Source organism: Rhinoraja longicauda, chromosome 23, assembly GCF_053455715.1.
Source record: "Rhinoraja longicauda isolate Sanriku21f chromosome 23, sRhiLon1.1, whole genome shotgun sequence".
In the NCBI taxonomy this organism is placed as follows: Eukaryota; Metazoa; Chordata; class Chondrichthyes; order Rajiformes; family Arhynchobatidae; genus Rhinoraja; species Rhinoraja longicauda.
The window spans coordinates 9,027,841-9,045,140 of NC_135975.1; the positions used below are offsets into that span (position 1 = coordinate 9,027,841).

At 40.8% G+C, this 17,300-nt stretch overlaps 1 protein-coding gene across 7 annotated transcripts in view; it reads right to left on the reverse strand.

The window, feature by feature from the left end:
• ahcyl2b (adenosylhomocysteinase like 2b) overlaps window positions 1-16,125 on the reverse strand; it is a 56,355-nt gene extending 40,230 nt beyond the window's left edge. For 4 of the 7 annotated variants that reach the window (XM_078419568.1, XM_078419572.1, XM_078419571.1 and 1 more), the window contains exon 1: window positions 15,613-16,125. In XM_078419568.1, coding sequence (XP_078275694.1) covers window positions 15,613-15,894 — 282 coding nt within the window. In that variant the 5' untranslated portion in view covers window positions 15,895-16,125. The remainder of the gene's footprint in view (window positions 1-15,612) is intronic. The other 3 variants (XM_078419570.1, XM_078419566.1, XM_078419565.1) reach the window with 1 other exon arrangement.
• Between the last annotated feature and the right edge of the window lie 1,175 nt (window positions 16,126-17,300).

A 17,300-nucleotide genomic window follows, 5' to 3' on the forward strand; every position in this document is an offset into this window, starting at 1 on the left:
ACACTTACGTGGAAGAATCGTTGGCTCTACATTGCTGCTACAATCAGCTCTATAGTTACAAAAGTAGAGTGGAAGCAAGGGACTGCTTACAAAGCAGTAATAACACTGACCCAAAATTCCATATTAGAGTTTCAGGTGTTGAATGCCAATTCCAGAGAGAATAATGATGGATTGCTGTGTTTGTACTCAAAATCATGGATGGAAAAGAAAACAGAATTTAGACTGAGAATTATTGGTCACAATACCCTGGCCCTTGCTGAGATTTTGCTCTTGTAAGCTATAAAAAGGTTCATTAACATGAGCACAAATACCACTACTGTACAATTCAAAAATAATCATATGCATCTGTGAATTGTGTACTTTTTAATCAATAAACCTAGTTTAACATGTTGTCACCATTTATGATAGTGTTTTTGCATCAATATTTCTATAGGTCCTTTGCCTTCAAGGTTACAGTTTCAGCCGCTCCATCATTGGCAGCGTTGCAGCAAGTCCTGCTCTTCAAGCCAAATCTTTTGATTTGCACCAACCACCTACATTTTCCCAGAACTTGTGGCAGCTCTGATTTTGAATTGAATTTCCTTTTCTGGCCCTTTACCAGCTGCCTGACATACCTACATATTTAGCCATGCTTCGCCCCACTCCTTATTTTGCTTCTTTTCTACACCCATCTTTACAACCTTTGTTGGCTGTTCACTTCACATCTCAAAACGTGTAATTTGGTCATAATCATGTTGCTATTTTTAGACGGTTGCTGTGTGCAAATCAGTTGCCACATTAACTAAGTTACAAATGACTGTACTTCAAAAGCACATCACTCCCTGTAACATCAAGGTCATGAAAGGCACGGAATAAAACTATTCCTTTACAATTGAGTGGATTGTTTTTCAATAAAAGCCACACCGAGGTGATGGATTAATTAAATCCTTCTGAGGTAGAATATATTGTAATGACCGCTAAAACGTGGCAGAATGTTGGATAAATGTGATTTTCTTATGGTTGAATAACTGCAGATTACATATGCCGATACATTGTGTATTGGATTTGTAATCTTATGGAAACAGTGCTGGAGGAACTCAGAGGATCATTGTGTAACTATTATTTCTCTCGAGTGGTGATGGGCCCTTTGATGAAGATACTCCCACAATGGTTTAAAAAGGAGCAAGGCTCCACAAGGCTTTGCCTCTATTACCAGATACACTAAAAATAAATGCAGGAAGAATTAACCAGTAATATTTATTTTTTATTGATTATTGATTATTGTAATCTGCAAAAGTCAATAGGATGTGCATTTTTAGGGAAAAGAACTTCATTCTTCTTATAACACAGAGCTATTAAATCAGTGATATTTTACTTCTGTAGCTTCCTTTTTCAAATTTCTTAACACATCCTTTGGTCCACTGCAGTTCAATGTTCAAATCCAAGGATTGATTTGGTTTGCATGGTCTGTTGCATAAATGGGCATGCCTGCAATTTGGGATTGGGTAGGCAGAAGAATATGCCCATCAAAAAATCAAGTGAGAGGTTAGAGTGGAAGGCCAAAGATCCAGGGACTGGCTCAGATGATCCAAACTTGTGGCATTGTCCCTATATTGCAGACATTTTAATTTAAGTTGGTCCTTTGAACTCCAGTTAAGCCTAGCAGTGATGAAGAAATGGCAACATATTTTAAGTCAAGACCATGTGCAATTCAGAGGGAGGCCCAGATTATGGTGGTGACATCTGTGTACCTACAACCTTTAATCACCGAGGATGAACTTGCAGATTTGGAAGGTATAGTTTGAGTAGCTTTATTCAGTAACAACAGTATATTGTACAGATAGAATATTAGTATGCCAATGTGTCAGTGCTATAGTGAGTGAATAATTGGGCTGGTGCTTTTGTTGTGGAATTAAGCAACACTCAAATGTGAACATGTACAAGAAAAACAAAATAAAAATAAATCCTATAAACAGCAATCTCTGTAAACACTGTTACCTTTAAGGCAGGGGTCTGCTAGGGGTCTCATTCCAAGTGGCAATACCTTCAATAATACATTAAACAATTGTTTCCATGAGAGATAAAGACATTTACTCCTCCACAAATAACAAGCAGTAATAAGTTTTGAAATCACACAATTCAAATCTGTAAACAATGCCTTCTTTCTATCAGAACAGCACAGAGTAGGGAGCTACTCGAGACCATTGGTCTGGAAAGTGATTAGTGCATTTATATTGACAATAATTAGATCCTCCATGTGCGGACATATATATGTACTTTGAAAAAAAGTGATAATTCCTCAGGTTGGCCTGGTGGGGCTCACGTTGTCGACCTCCCCATGGTGAGCCCTGTCAACTGACCTCAATCAGGCGAACGACAACAGAGACAGCAGAAGCAGCTTCATAACTTCTGCTGCCTCAAACGCAAGAAGAAGGCAGCTGACCTGGTCAGAATGTGAAATGTAAATGAGCAGATCTAGAGGTCCAAGCATAGAGCGCTTATGCTTTTGTACATAAGTGTCAACCTACATATTTGTGTTCAAGTATATAGAAGGAGCTTCAAATCAAGAACAAACTCAGCTCATTCAATGATATGAAAATTATGCATTAAACAGCAATTGCACACAAACTCATTCCCCACCCAAACAGATTACCAAATATCCAGAGAACAGTTTTGCGGAGCAATCAAGTTTGACACAGAATCATATCCTACAGCCACTGTGCCAAAGTTTTCAATCACAATTCACGGGTACAGCTTATACCACAGGGAGGCGTTGACAAAGTGCGAGGGTTAACCATGGGGGTTTCCCGTGTTGACACCAGATCTAATGAAATTGTAAAAACAGGTAACTTAACCAATCACGACCTACCATTGCCCTTGAACTGATCAATTATTGAACCAAACTTAGAATGAAGCAGCAAAGAGCAGTGCAGCAGAACGCAATATTCTTGAATAGCAAAGTATGATTTAGCAGCACTATCACTAGCCAAACCAATTGAATCTTGAAAGGCAGAATCATAATTGCCAGACTGGGTTTGCAGCAGGTTGTAAGTGAACCAATGGGGCTTAAACCATACCCTCTTCAATTTACCGGTTGCAGATGCATCCATTTATGAAGGTGCGATTGGCCTAATGAATAGACCTTTAATCACATTCTGCACTACTACAGTCACGCTAAATGCAACAGACAGAACAGAAAATGAAAATAAATGAAAAAAGATGCAAATCCTGGAAATACTAAATAAAAACAGAAAGGCACTAGAAACTTTCAACAAGTCAGGCTCATCTGTGGAAAGAGAACGTCTGTCTGGTCCAGGAGCCTCCATTCGCACTGGGAAAGCTAGAAAATGTGTTTGCTCTAAACTGCAGAGAGGATATTGAGGAATGGATAGAAGAGGGAATATCTCTGAGGGCAAAGTCTGAGTTGTCAATGTGATCCTTCTGCTTGATAGGTTAACAAGTACCGTTAGAGAGATGAAAAATAAACAAACTGCACACACAGAAACGCAGGTCAGAGCTGTTGCTGAGACTTGAAAACTAAAGATAGACACTGGAAAGGCACAGCAGACCAGGCAGTGTCTGTGGAGAAAGAAACAAAACATTTAATATTACAAATAAATAACATCACAATAGAACCAACTAGTTCTCAAACAAATAAAAAGGACGTTCTGCGTAATTTTTGAACGTGATAAGAGTCCCATCGGCTTCTTCCCTTCTATTTGTCCCAGTGTTATCATTCTGCAGTATCATCCAGCAGGAATACTGATGGAAAGTATTGGTTTAAATTATTTTCCATTTCATGGTTCCCCATTGTTAATAGTTCTTCAGTCTCCTCCATGGATCCTATTCTTACTTTAGCTATCCTCTTGCTTTTTATATGTCCATAGAAGATCTTGTTGTTCGTTTCATTATTTGCTCATTTTCACTGAATTAATTTTCTCCCTCCTTATTAGGGTTTTTGCTCATGACAGAAAGATAGGTAGAAAAGTTGGAAAGAGACCATAAAGGGATATTTAGATTAAAATAATTTAGTAAAGATCAGGAAAATATATAATGTAGGAAAACGTGAAATTGTCCTTGCTGTCAGAAAAAAATAAAAATCTAAATGGCAAGAGATTTCAGAGCTCTGACGCAGACAGATCTGGTTGACAATTAGAAAAGTCAACATAATGTTATAATTTATTACGAGGGAAATTGAAAGCAAAAATAGGGGGGTTATGTTTCAATAATGCAAGACACTATAAGACCCCATCTCCTTATCCAAGAATGGATGCAAATCTATTGGATGCAGTTCAGACAAGTTTCACCAGACTAATCACTGGAAAGGGGAAAATTGATACCGAGAAAAGTTTAGCAAGACTCAGCGTGTATATGTTAATGTTTAGAAGTGCAAGAAACAACTCGATTCTGAAGGGTCGATAGGATGGAGGTGAAAAAGACATTCTCTCTTCTGGAAGAATCTAGATCTAAAGGATCAACAGGTGAACTTTTTTTTGGAAGGTTGATAACCTTTGGAATTCTCTTTGTCAAAGGACAGTGAAAGCAGATTCTTTGAATATCAGCAAGGCAGGGGTGGATGAGTTCTGGATAAGCCAGAGGGTAAAAGATAACCTCAACTGCATTCCTGCCCACTGCAATGGTAACCAAATCAGTCATTATCTCTAAAGTGGCAGAGCAGTCTTAAAGGGCCTACATCTTGGTCCTAATTTATACGTTCATATACAAGTTTGTAAAAATAATTACCCAAGGTATGCAAGTTTGCACCTTGTGAAAAGGAAAGGATAGAAACAGTAAATAGCAAGTTGCTGAAAGGGTGTGCAAAAGCATGGGAAGGGACTGAATAACACAGTTATAGTGGGTGAAAGACTGTGTTCCAGGCTCGGGTGAGAGATTGGAAATTTACTTGCTTTCCCACACAATTTGAGGGGGTTTATTAAATTCAACTTCAAGAATATTTATATGTCATAAATATTGTGACATTTATTTGAAGTTACCTGTTCAATTGATCAGCTGTGGTTTTCAGAGTCAAACTGAAGGGGAAGACTGGTTAATTTGCAGGTCTCAGTTTTCCATCAGAAATCCTGGTCAATTTTCCATGTTTCACAATTAATAAACTTAATCACATCTGAAGCCCTACTGCTCATGTCTAAAATTAATCAGGTCTGTTTTTGCTCATCGCCCTAGAGGCTGCTATAATATATTGGCTTCTATTTCACAACACACTGATCTTAGAATTCACACGCATACACTGCAACCCATTCACAGCCTCACAGCTTCCTCTACTCAGCTGTGCGTGTTTTGCTTTCTCCGAACTCGGTGTTGATTTTGTTCTCGGAACTTTATTCTGGTGTTGTTAGGCACGTCATAAAGTAACACACAGGTAAGAAATTACTCCGTGGCGAATTGAATCAATTCACATCAACTTACACATTCCAGATATACTATTGAGTGAAAATATTCTCTCGCCCCACCCCAGGATAAAGACTGTGTATTCACCTACCTATCCCCTCATCATTCTGTACGATCACCTCTCAGCCACCTTGCTCTAAGGATTAAAGTTCTAGCCTGCTCAACCTATAACTCAGGCCCTTGAGCCCTGGGAACATCCTTATAAATCTTCTCTGCAATCATTCCACCTTAATGGCATCTTTCCTTTAGTAGGGTGACCAAAACAAACATAATTCTCCAAGTACCTCATCAATGTCTGGTGCAACTGGAACATAACACCCCAACTTGTATAATTAATTTCCTGGCTGACAAAGGCCTACGTGCCAACAATCCTCTTCACCACCCTGCAACACCACTTTCATGAAACTATGTACGTACTTCTAGATCGTACTGCTCCACGCATTCCCTAGGACTAAAGTAAGCCAGGATTGACATAGTTGCCAGGATTTGAGGGTCAGAGCTACAGGTAGAGGTTGGGCAGGCTAGGATTTTATTCCTTGGAGTGCAGGAGGCAGAGGGGTAATCTTATAAAGTTGTATAAAATCACGAGGGGAATATATAGGGTGAATGCACATGGTCTTATATGCAGAATAGAGAAAACAAGAACCAGAGGACATATGTTTACAGTGAGAGAGGGAAGATTTAAAATGTTAATTTGCAGTTTAAAATCACAAGCAACTGTCAAAACAAGGGACCAAAGGTGTTAATTTATAAAAAAAAGACACAAAGTGCTGAAGTAACTCAGCAGGTGAGGCAGCATCTCTGGAGGACACGATGGGCGATGTTTCGGGTCAGAACCCTTCTTTAGACACCCGCGCTTTGTATCTTTTATGCAAATATGTGCTTCTGGAATTAATTTGGCAGAGCAACCCTCACCATCGGTGCAAGTCACTTTCTGCTACCTCAGGGAAACCATAAAACACAAGAACATGCAAAACATGCTGTGGTTATTGGCATGTAAAGAAAGCTATTTGGTCAATCAAGCCAGCAACCTCATTGAATTCATTATGTGAAAACTAATAATTAGAGTTCCAGAAATATCACTTATAACAATTATAGTTCCAGAAATATCACTTCTCCCTCCAATGTCAATTTCAACTCTAACATACACAACTCTGGCAAAAAAATATTTTACCAACATTGCTATGTCTGTTCTATGCTCCCAGCATTTGGAAATGTATTTTTCTCTTTCTATACTACAAATCTAAACTTAGCTTTGCCTTTTAAATGTACTTTAAGCTGATGCCAAATTCCTATAAGACTGCAGTGGATAATCAGTGAGCCACACGTACAAATAGCAAAAAAGCAGATCTAGCAATTTGCTGGATTAATGAAACCACCAAAATCTTTGAATTAAAACATGTAGGTGGAATAACAATGAATTACTCACAGAAAGATCAGATGGGAAATAGCAATAAAGGGCAAATAAATTTAGCATAAGGCCAGCATGGAGTTAAGATCTGGAATTATCTGCAGCTCGTTCATTTCCGACTGATTAATTTATAACTCGGGTGACAGCGATCAAAGATTAACACCAGGAAGCAGATTATGCAACAAATCTAAGGACCTCAGCAGCCAAAATTAAGTATTTCCACTATATCTTGGTAATCTTTCATGATCATTATGATTAAAGTATTTCTCCTTACTTACGTCGAGGTGGAAACTTAGGGTTTTTGCCTGCTTAAATGTTGACAGCATTGAGTTCATTTAAAATTTTAAACAGTACCAATGACACTATTCAAGCTTAGAAGGTCACAGCGTTTCTCAACCTACTCATACCTCTCTTCTTGCTCATAATCCATAGTATGTTTTCTTATAGATTATACGTCAAACCAAAATGATGTCCCATATCAACAATACAAAACATTGTGAACCAGAGTGTTCTTCATTTCTCATCGTGAAAGCTCCAGAGAGTTCAGTGGATCCAATTCACACAACAATTAAATTGTCAAAATCGGTCATGATAAATAAACAGTTTTGTCCCAATGAGGGGCAATATGTTATTACCTGGAAGCTTCTTAAGCTGTTATTCTGTTCCAGTTTCAATATCTCCAAATGTCCTGTACTTGTGCTATTTGAATGGGATTTTGTTAATTATTTCCACAGTGCAAGGCTTTAATACATCATGCTATTGACACCCAAGAGAATAGTTATTATAGCTGGGTTCAATCCAACAGCCGCGAGACGTTTCAGCGCCCGGTGCAATTCGGCCCGGGGGACTTCCATCCCCTTGCGGGGACTGTGCGGGTCGGTCGGGGACGAGCTGTCTGTCCGTGGGCGTGGGGAAGAGAGTGGAAGTTTTGTTGCCTCCATCACAGTGAGGGGGTGTTTGGAGTCACTGTGATGGACGTTTGTGTTGGGGCTATGTGTCCTGTGTTCTTTTTTTTTTTCTATGACTACTATGTAGTTTCTTCCGGTACTTCGGTACCGAACGACAAATAAAGCTCTATTATACTGTTTATACTGTTATCAACCAAATCTGCAACAAATATCATCAAAGATGAGATTGCAAATACCTGGGAAAACTATCACCTACAGGCTGCCTTCCAAACCATCCCAACTTGGAAATACTTTACTTTAATCTTTCCTTGGCCCAAATCTTGGAACTCCCTCATCTGCAGTACTTCCACCAAAGGAATAACAGAGATTCAAGAAAGCTGCTTACCACAACCTCTCAAGGGCAGTTAAGGATGGGCAGCAAATGTCAGCCATGTCAGCAATGTTAAGATCCTGAAAGATCAATGAACAATAACAAAAAGATAATCTGTGGATTGTTCTACAGGTCTATATGCAGATGGTCCTTCATTCACCCTAAGAGTATTTTACATGCAGATTAATGTGATTTGGCACTGAACTATGCAGACCATGACTGTTAAATCAAAAACATACACTGGATTTCTTCCAGAGTTGCATTATAAAATTTGCCTGCTCCTTTGAGCTCTTTCTCCCTTCAGTAACACAAGAGATCAACAGAATTGATTTGTACATTCTATCTTCCCCCTAAATTAGTATTTTGTACAACTCCCCTGCTTGCTGTTAATGTTCAAAAAACTATGCTTAACCTTTGCATAACAATGATTTTCTGGCTTGACTCAAAATCATTCATAAGAGTTTTCTTTCAGAACAAAGTATTAATCTGGCATATCACAGTGAACGTACTCAATGGCCACTGTACTACTCGAGTATAAACCTATTTTTAGAAAGATAATCAATACTGTATGCAATATGGGACAAAATATACCTTTTCTTCTTGAGTTACCCAATCTGCAGTCACTCACATCCAATCTCTCTGTCCCAAACGTCGACCCGAAACGTCACCCATTCCTTCTCTCCCGAGATGCTGCCTGACCTGCTGAGTTACTCCAGCATTTTGTGAAATCTCTCTGTCCCAAACCTTTTTATCCTGTAATTAAACTGGAGACATGTCCACAACAGACGTTTTCCCCATAATCATGGCTCATAAAGCTCCATGCAATTTTTTTTGCCACAATTTGGATTTCCTGCTCTTCCACACCAATTGCAAAAGCACACATTTACTCTTAAACCAAACACTTAATCCATCCATACCTCTTAACAATTCTTTATGAAGTCCAAGACTTAAATATTGTTTTGTAGATGCTTCATGAACATTTATCAGCAAGCCAAAATATTTTTCCTTCTGTAGATAGACCCAAAATGCTGGAGCAACTCACCAAAACAGGCAACATCTTTGGATAGAAGGAATGGGTGACCCAGAGATGCTGCCTGTTCAACTGCGTTACTCCAGCCTGCTGTGTCCATCTTTGGTGTAAACTAGTATCTGCAGTTCCTTCCCACATCTTTTTCCTTCCGATAGCCAATTCCACAACATGTAACTTCCAATCTAATCATTGCTACAAAAGTCCGTATTCCTTCAATTTTCTTTTCCAAGCATCTTTTGCTTTCAAGGAAAATATGTAAATGATATATCATCTTTTATAATCCTTCACTGAATTCATTTTAGGTCAGAAAGTCAAATATGTAGGAACAAAGAAGCTGCACATTCCAATCATTAATCCAATATCCATGCATACATACTTTGAACGGAGAGCACTACTTTCTCTATGGATATCCCAAATGACAAAATTTGCATTTATAGTAGCAACTTTATTGATCTCAGATTGTCTATCAGTTTTGTAGCCTTTTCTTTCCAAACTGTACCAGTAGAGTATGTGATGCACAAAAATTGTGTGCAGCTGGATCTTAAAACAGCAATGTGATAATGACCAGTTAATCCCTTTTAATTACAGTTCAGGGATAAATATTGGCTAGGATACACGAATATGTCACCTGCTCTCCTTTCATTAATTGGCATGGGATTTAAAAAAAAGTTTTCCAAGAGAGTAGCTATCATCCAATACGATATATTATTCTAAAGACGTCACTGCCTAGATGACTGTGCGTGTCTTTGCAAAGGATCTTGAATCCACAATCATCAGATTAAATCAGCACAGACCCGGGGGTGCGAATGATTTGCCCACTCATTTTAGCAAGCTCACCATTAAGGACCATGAAAATAGATACACTGAATGTGCAACCACCAGTTATTTATTTTGGTGGCAATTTTAAATATTGCGAGAAGAAAGCAGTACCAAGCTTTTCTGAGTGTGGGTATCTAAAAACAAAGATTGCTCTGATAGCAATCACTGAAAAAGCAAAGTTAACATAGGGCAGATAAGCTTTGGAAAAGATTTCCTCTCCACCCACTGGCCTCACCCACTCCTCAAAAAAAAATCAACATTGTCACCTGAAAGAATGGAGACAACAGCTTATCAAGTTAATGTTAAAAATATTAACATTAAAGTATGCTTCATTCAGATTTTTTCCAGTTTTGGCACAGATCTTGCCATCCTCCCTGGCAGTTCTGGAAATCTGGCATAAAACAAAGTGCTGGAGATATTCAGGTCAGGTAGGATTTGGGAAAGAGAAACAGTCAATATTTCAGGGAACCTTTGATGTGCTCACAATCTACATAATTGGATTTGCACCAATGTAGAATACATGGTTTTGGAATTCAATGCCATTATGATTTTGTCAGCAAACGTGGCCATGATGCATCATGATATTTGTAATGACAATATTTATATTTCCAATTTGCTGACCAAACAACTTTTGAATATACCACTACCTTGAACAGATATACGGTAAGGGTTCACAGAAGCCTTTCACACACTTTCTCCAATTTGGCTACTTGTTAAATATTATTCAGTAAACAAGTCTTATCTGTTACATTAAAAAAGGTTTTTCTTAAAATAATCAGATTAAACTTTCTTTCATCGTTTGCCTTAAATTACCCAATAAACAGGTTCAACTTTAGCTACAACCTCAGCATTTTCATTAAACAAGCACAAGACAGCTGCAATCTTTCCCTAATATGCCTTGAAGAGAGCCTTCTGTGTTTCTTCTGTTTATGTCACATCACTTTGCAGAGCTTTAGGCTTGCAAAACTTTAAATATTCTTCACTCTGTTGACACATGGAAATAAACTTCATTGTTTTTTTAAACCATTCAACTCTAACATGGTCTCAATTTATACACAATGCACTGATTTGAATATTTTGCTTTGTGATTGACATCGTACATGATTTAAAAGAAATTAAAGCTATTGCTCAAAAGATATCTGTGGACCTACAAAACAAATGTGATTTTCTTTAGAAAAATTAAGCACAAAGGCAAAAGGTAAAGTAATTATTCCAGCTACTTCCATACACAAACATTTTTCATACCACATGTCACAATGGCAGGTCACATTTAAAATGCAACTCATTATTTGGGATGACACATCAGGTTACATCATGATTATACGATTCCCCTTACTTTTTTTGTTTCCAATTTGTATTTACAAAACTTCATGGTAATTACAACTTTCACACGACATATCTTTTTCATTCTCAGTACTTGGAGGAAAATCTTCCATAAGCAACATTTGTTCCTATCATGCAAATTAGCAACACAAAACTTTGCACAAGTACCACTGCCCAAACATTTGAAACATATTTCTTGACGCATGTTTCACTCAGTCGTAACTCAGCTTGTAACTCGTGTTGTCACAGAACTCTAGTAATACATAACATAGTATTCTAAATACAGAAACAAAATTACAGTTCAACTCCACAATGTTAGATTAAAATGTCACCCTCGATCTTTCACTAATTGCTTTCTTTAATTTAATCCAAAACAACGTTTTAGACTGCGATAATGACATTCAAATGCACATATCAAACATACTTGACTTTCGAACAGGAGAATATCATTTCATTACAATAGTTCACTCAATAGAACTGTCGTAATCTTTATAAAATAAAACAATCCATTGAATAAACTTTAAAATGAGTTCCAAGCACAAACTATCTAGCCTGTGCACCAGACAGATACAGATCGAGCAACTGCGACTATTGAACATTTTAAAGTTTATTCAACTATTTTTCAGTGAGGGCTGTTCATTCCCAAGGCAGGACTCGAATAAAGCAACATTGGAGATCTGAAAAACGTACTTCCCTCACATTTTCTAAACATGTTTCAGCACTGGAAATATTTAATGGCCCTTTGTGTCCGTTTGTGTAAGTTCAGTCTCCTAATGTTCCCACTGTCCGAAGTGTATTCCTTCATAAATGTATACACAATTCCTGTTGAATGTTGTTACAAAGTACACTATAACTTGAGTCAAATTGTAAAATTTCAGGAGGCGTTTAACAAGAAACTTATCTCTTTCTGATCTCACATCTCTCTCCTTCAGTCAACCATCCCAAACTTGTAAACTCAAGAAATTGCAAATGCTGCAATCTTGAGCAAATACAGTGCTGGGAGAACTCAGAGAGGCAGGCAGTTTGAAGAAGGTCCCAATTCTAAAAGTTGCCTGTCCCCAAATGTTGCCTGACCCATGGTCCGCCAGCACTTTACATCTAATAATAATAATAATAATGCATTACATTTATATAGCGCTTTTCAAACACTCAAAGACGCTTTACAGGGATTTCTAGAACATAGAGAAGTGAATAAATAGATAAATAAGTAAACGAACAGAAAAAGGAGACAGAAGGTGAGGTGACCTTCAGTGGTTGAAGGCAGTGCTGAACAGGTGAGACTTCAGTGATGTTTTGAATGTGGTGAGTGAGGAGGAGTCTCTGACGGTTTGGGGTAGTGAGTTCCAGAGGGTGGGAGCAGCGATGGAGAAAGCCCTGTCCCCCCAGGATCTGAGTTTGGTCCGGATGGGGGGGGGGGGGGGACGGACAGGAGATTGGCAGCAGCAGAGCGGAGGGTGCAGGTGGGAGTGTGCCTGTGGAGGTGGTCAGTCAGGTAGGATGGGGCCAGGTTATGGAGGGCTTTGTAGGTCATGAGGAGGATTTTGTACTGGATTATCTGGGGGATGGGGAGCCAGTGGAGTTTGTAAAGGACGGGGGTGATATGGTCACAGATCGGGGAGTGGGTGAGTAGACGGGCAGCGGAGTTTTGAATGTATTGATGTTTACTGATGATTTTTGAGGGTGAGCCATAGAGGAGGCTGTTGCAGTAGTCCAGACGGGAAGTGATGAAGGCGTGGATGAGGGTTTCTGCAGGAGAGGGATGGACAGAGACGGGCAATGTTTTTGAGGTGGAAGAAGGCTGTCTTTGTGATGTGTTTGTCGAAGGAGAGGGTTTGATCAAAGATGATTCCAAGATTCCGGATGTGAGGGGAGGTGGATACTGGGAGACCATCAATATTGAGGATGAAGTTTTGGGTGGATTTGATGAGCGTTTTTGGACCAATGATGATGATTTCAGATTTGTTGCAGTTGAGTTTGAGGAAATTTGATTGAAGCCAAGATTTTATTTCAGTGATGCAGTTTGTCAGTGTAGAGTGTGTGGTGGTGGAGATTGACTTGGTGGAGATGAGGAGCTGGATATCATCGGCGAAGCAGTGGAAGTCGAGACCATGACGGCGGATTAATTGACCAAGGGGGAACAGGTAGAGGATGAAGAGGAGGGGGCCAAGGACTGAGCCTTGGGGGACACCTTGGGGGAGGGGAGCGGTGGGAGGATTTACAGTTGTTAATGGAGATGAAATGGACATCTCACCACAAACTTGTGTTCATTTATCAAATCTGTCCTCTTTGGTTAGAACCCTCCTGTCAATTAAATATATTAAACACCTTCAAAGTTGGTGTTTCAGCTGTAAAAACATCTTATAACCACTGGATGTCATACTAGAGCAGCTGGTAGAGAGCCACTGGTTTACAGGGTCAGAATCCCTGGATCAATCCAGACCTCAGGTGCCATCTGTGCGGAGTTTGCACATTCTACCATAGATCGTGTTGGTTTCCTCCCACAGCTTACAATGGGCGATTGGTGATCAGCATGACCTTGGTGGGCCGAAGGGCCCATTTCTATACTGTATCTCTAAACTAAACATTGCATTTTATGATCCAAAAGGTCATTTGGCTTTCATAGGTATGGTGATTCTGGGTATGCACTGGTTGACTAGCATGCTGAAGCTTGGCTAATAAAACTTAGATACGAGTCCAAACCCAAAACACAAGTCAATTAGAATGTTTGAACTTAAACAATTAAACAAAAAGCTGACACCTATAACAGCAACTATTAATCTACCAGTTTATCACAAAGAAAGCAATTTTGTCCATTACAGTTCTTCAGGGAAATCTGGTCTGATCTACAATACTCAGTGTGGTTGACTGCAAATTCACTCTTCAGTTCAGAAGAAACTAAGAATGGACAATGCACGCCAGCAACATTCACACCGAGTGAACAAATAAGAGTCAATACCAGCTCCAAATAGAGCAAACTACTCAATTTCCCTGTAGCCCTGCAGTGCTTTTTGCTCAGGCGCCTATCCAGTTTCATTTTGAGGGTACTTATTGATTCTACTTCCATTACATGGTAGGCATTGAGTTACTAATCATCACCATAATACGCACACTGGCAAGTCAGAGGCCATGTGTGGTGGCCGTGGTATACAAACATTAATTAATTTTCAAATAAAATAATTTGTCTTAAAAGAAATCCCACAAGAATAATGGGGAAAGGTAACAAGACTAGGCAAAAAAATAAAATGCTGGTGGAACTCAGCAGTCAGGCAGCATATGTGGAAGGAAAGGAATAGACAGCGTTGTAGGTCAAGGCCCATCTTGAATTTGATGAAGTAATGGGGAAATAGCTGACAGGAGGGAAGGGGAAAAGCTGGGGCAAGAGCTGGAGATACAAGGAACTGCAGTTGCTGGTTTATAAAAAACAAAGACAAGTGCTGGAGTAACTCAGCAGGTCAGGCAGTATCTCTGGAAGACACGTATAGGCATTTTTTTATTTGGGGCCCTTCTTTAGACTGCAAGGAGATGAAGGTTAGCAGATGAGTCAGGTGGGGGAGAGAAGGGTGAAGAAAGTGACCAAGGTTGGAGGTGATAAGTGGAGAAAAGGGTGCAGATAGTGGTGAGTGATGGTGGGTACAAGGGGGAGGACAGATGAGGGAGAAAAAAGGGAACCCAGAGCAAGAGAAGAGTGGATAGAAAGGAAGAGAGCTCGGTGCCAGGAGCAGCAAGAGTGACAGAAAATTGTTTGAGGGATGTATTGGTTAATGAGATAGCTTTTAAAAAAATGGAAACGATGGGTAGAATGGTTTCTCTCTGGGTTGTACCAGAAATGAAGAGCTAGTCAAAATGAGGAGCTGAGTCTGAAGAAGGGTCGCCTGTCCAAGTCCTTCCTCCACAGATCTTAGGGCTAGCCTAACGGAATTAAGGGACATGCGGAGAAAGCAGGAACGGGGTACTGATTTTGGATGATCAGCCATGATCACCTTGAATGGCAGTGCAGACTCGAAGGGCCGACTCCTTCACCCATTTTCTATGTTTCTATGCTGCCTGACCTGCTGGGTTACTCCAGCACTTTGTGTTCTGCGCCAGAGGCGAGCGGATTAGTACACGGGGCAAACCAGGTGTTCCGCCCCAGTGAGCAGGGCCTGAGCACTCATTCATTCACCACAGCCCGGCAGTTAACCTTCCGCCGCAGAGAAAGGTCCCCGATTGCTGTTAACCACCGACTCCAACTGGTCACAAGTTACCACACGAACCCCTTTATCTTGCGGCTGTTGAGAGCACAGGCGTACAAGAACTATGAGGAACCGAGTGAGGGAAGGAGTGAAGGAGAGAGAGGGAGAAAGGATTTGCCGGTCAGGCTCACCTTTTTCACGGTCCGCGGCGCTTCCATGACGGTGCCGTCCGCGTTGAACGTGTCCCCGTTCTGCGCGGCCTCCACCCGCTTCATCGCCGACTTGGCGTCCTTGGCCGCGGTGCTGAGCGGTGGCAGGTGATGCTGCTTGACTTCCTCGGCCGAGGTTGTAGCCGTGGGCTCCATGTCTTTTGTCTGGACGCCGTTGCCCTCGGCGCTCACCTTCTCTGGGGCCACCACGGCCTCCCTCAGCTCTACCTCGGCCAGCTTCGCCGTGACTACCTGTAGCGACATATTTTATCCTACTTCCGTCACCCCTTTTTAACCTCTCTCACTCACTCACTTATCTTTTCGAAATACGCCGGTTTCTCTCACACTCCCGACTGTGGCACTCACTGGCGGACTGCGCTCTCTCCGTTCGCTCCACCTCTCGGAGCTTCCAACCGCCCGCGTTGCCGGGCCTTGTAGTTCTCCGTGTCTTACTGGTGGCGCCGGCCGGCCGCTCGCCCGCCCATCGCGTCACGGGCGCGCAAAGCCTCTCGGTTAACGTAGTTCATTTTTACCATCCTTTCGCCAGCTCGGCACCAGAGTGGAAACTACACATCCCACAATGCCACTCGGCCGCACGATACTCATGTTCGGCATTTCACTCCACGTTGCGGGTTGCAATGTGTAAGAAGGGCGTGCAAATGCTGGTTTACACCGAAAAAGCCGGAGGGATTCAGCGGGTCAGGCAGCATCTCTGGAGAGAAGTAATAGGTGACGTTTCGGGTCGAGACCCTTCGGCCGTCTTTTCTTTCTCTCCAGAGATGCTGCCTGACCCGCTGAATTACTCCAGCATTTTGTGTCTCTTGCGTGTTGCAGTGTGATCTATTCCAGTCCCAGAGGATCTGAAAGTTTGGGCAGGATTATTTAAAAATATATCCATTTGAGGGTCGGGGACTATTGGGGTCAGTGAATCGATAACTTGAAGTAACTCGATAACTGAAATAAAAAATAGGAAATATAGACACAAGGAATTGCAGATGATGATTTACAGGAAAAAGATACAAAGTGCTTGAATAACAGCGGATCAGGCAGCATTTCTGGAGAGGTGACGTTTCGAGTCGGGACCATCTGGCTGAAAAAGCGAAACGTAACCAATCCATGTTCTCCCGGGAGAACCCAAACTCGCCGAGTTACTCCAGTTTGTGTCTTGTTTCTTTGTTTAAAAAAAAGGAAACAAATGGCAGTTCACATAGAATCATTAACGAGAGAAACACGGTTATTTTTGCACGTCAATGACCCCTCATCAATTCTGATGAAATGTCATTGAGAGCTCAAAATCTGCACACGCTGCAATCGTGAGCAAGAAATAAAGCGCTGGAGGATCTCAGCAAGTCTGTCAGCATCTGTGGAGAGAATGGACAACTCTGAAGAAAGGTACCGACCCGACCCTGACGAGTTTTGTTTTTGCTGTGTAAGTTAGTGGAAAATTACAACATTGAGTGGGAAAAAACTAAGGTTCTGTTGCAGCTATGATGACAAAGTTAGTCACTCACTTTGAGGCACCTGAACATTGGTGATAATGAGATCATTGGTGATCATGAGATCTTGCCAGTCAATTGTCTTGAGGAATCTGACCTTTGCCTTTACACACAGACCTGTCACGGTATGATTGGAGGACCAAGAAAGCGCACCAAATTTGCTTCTGCTTGCTA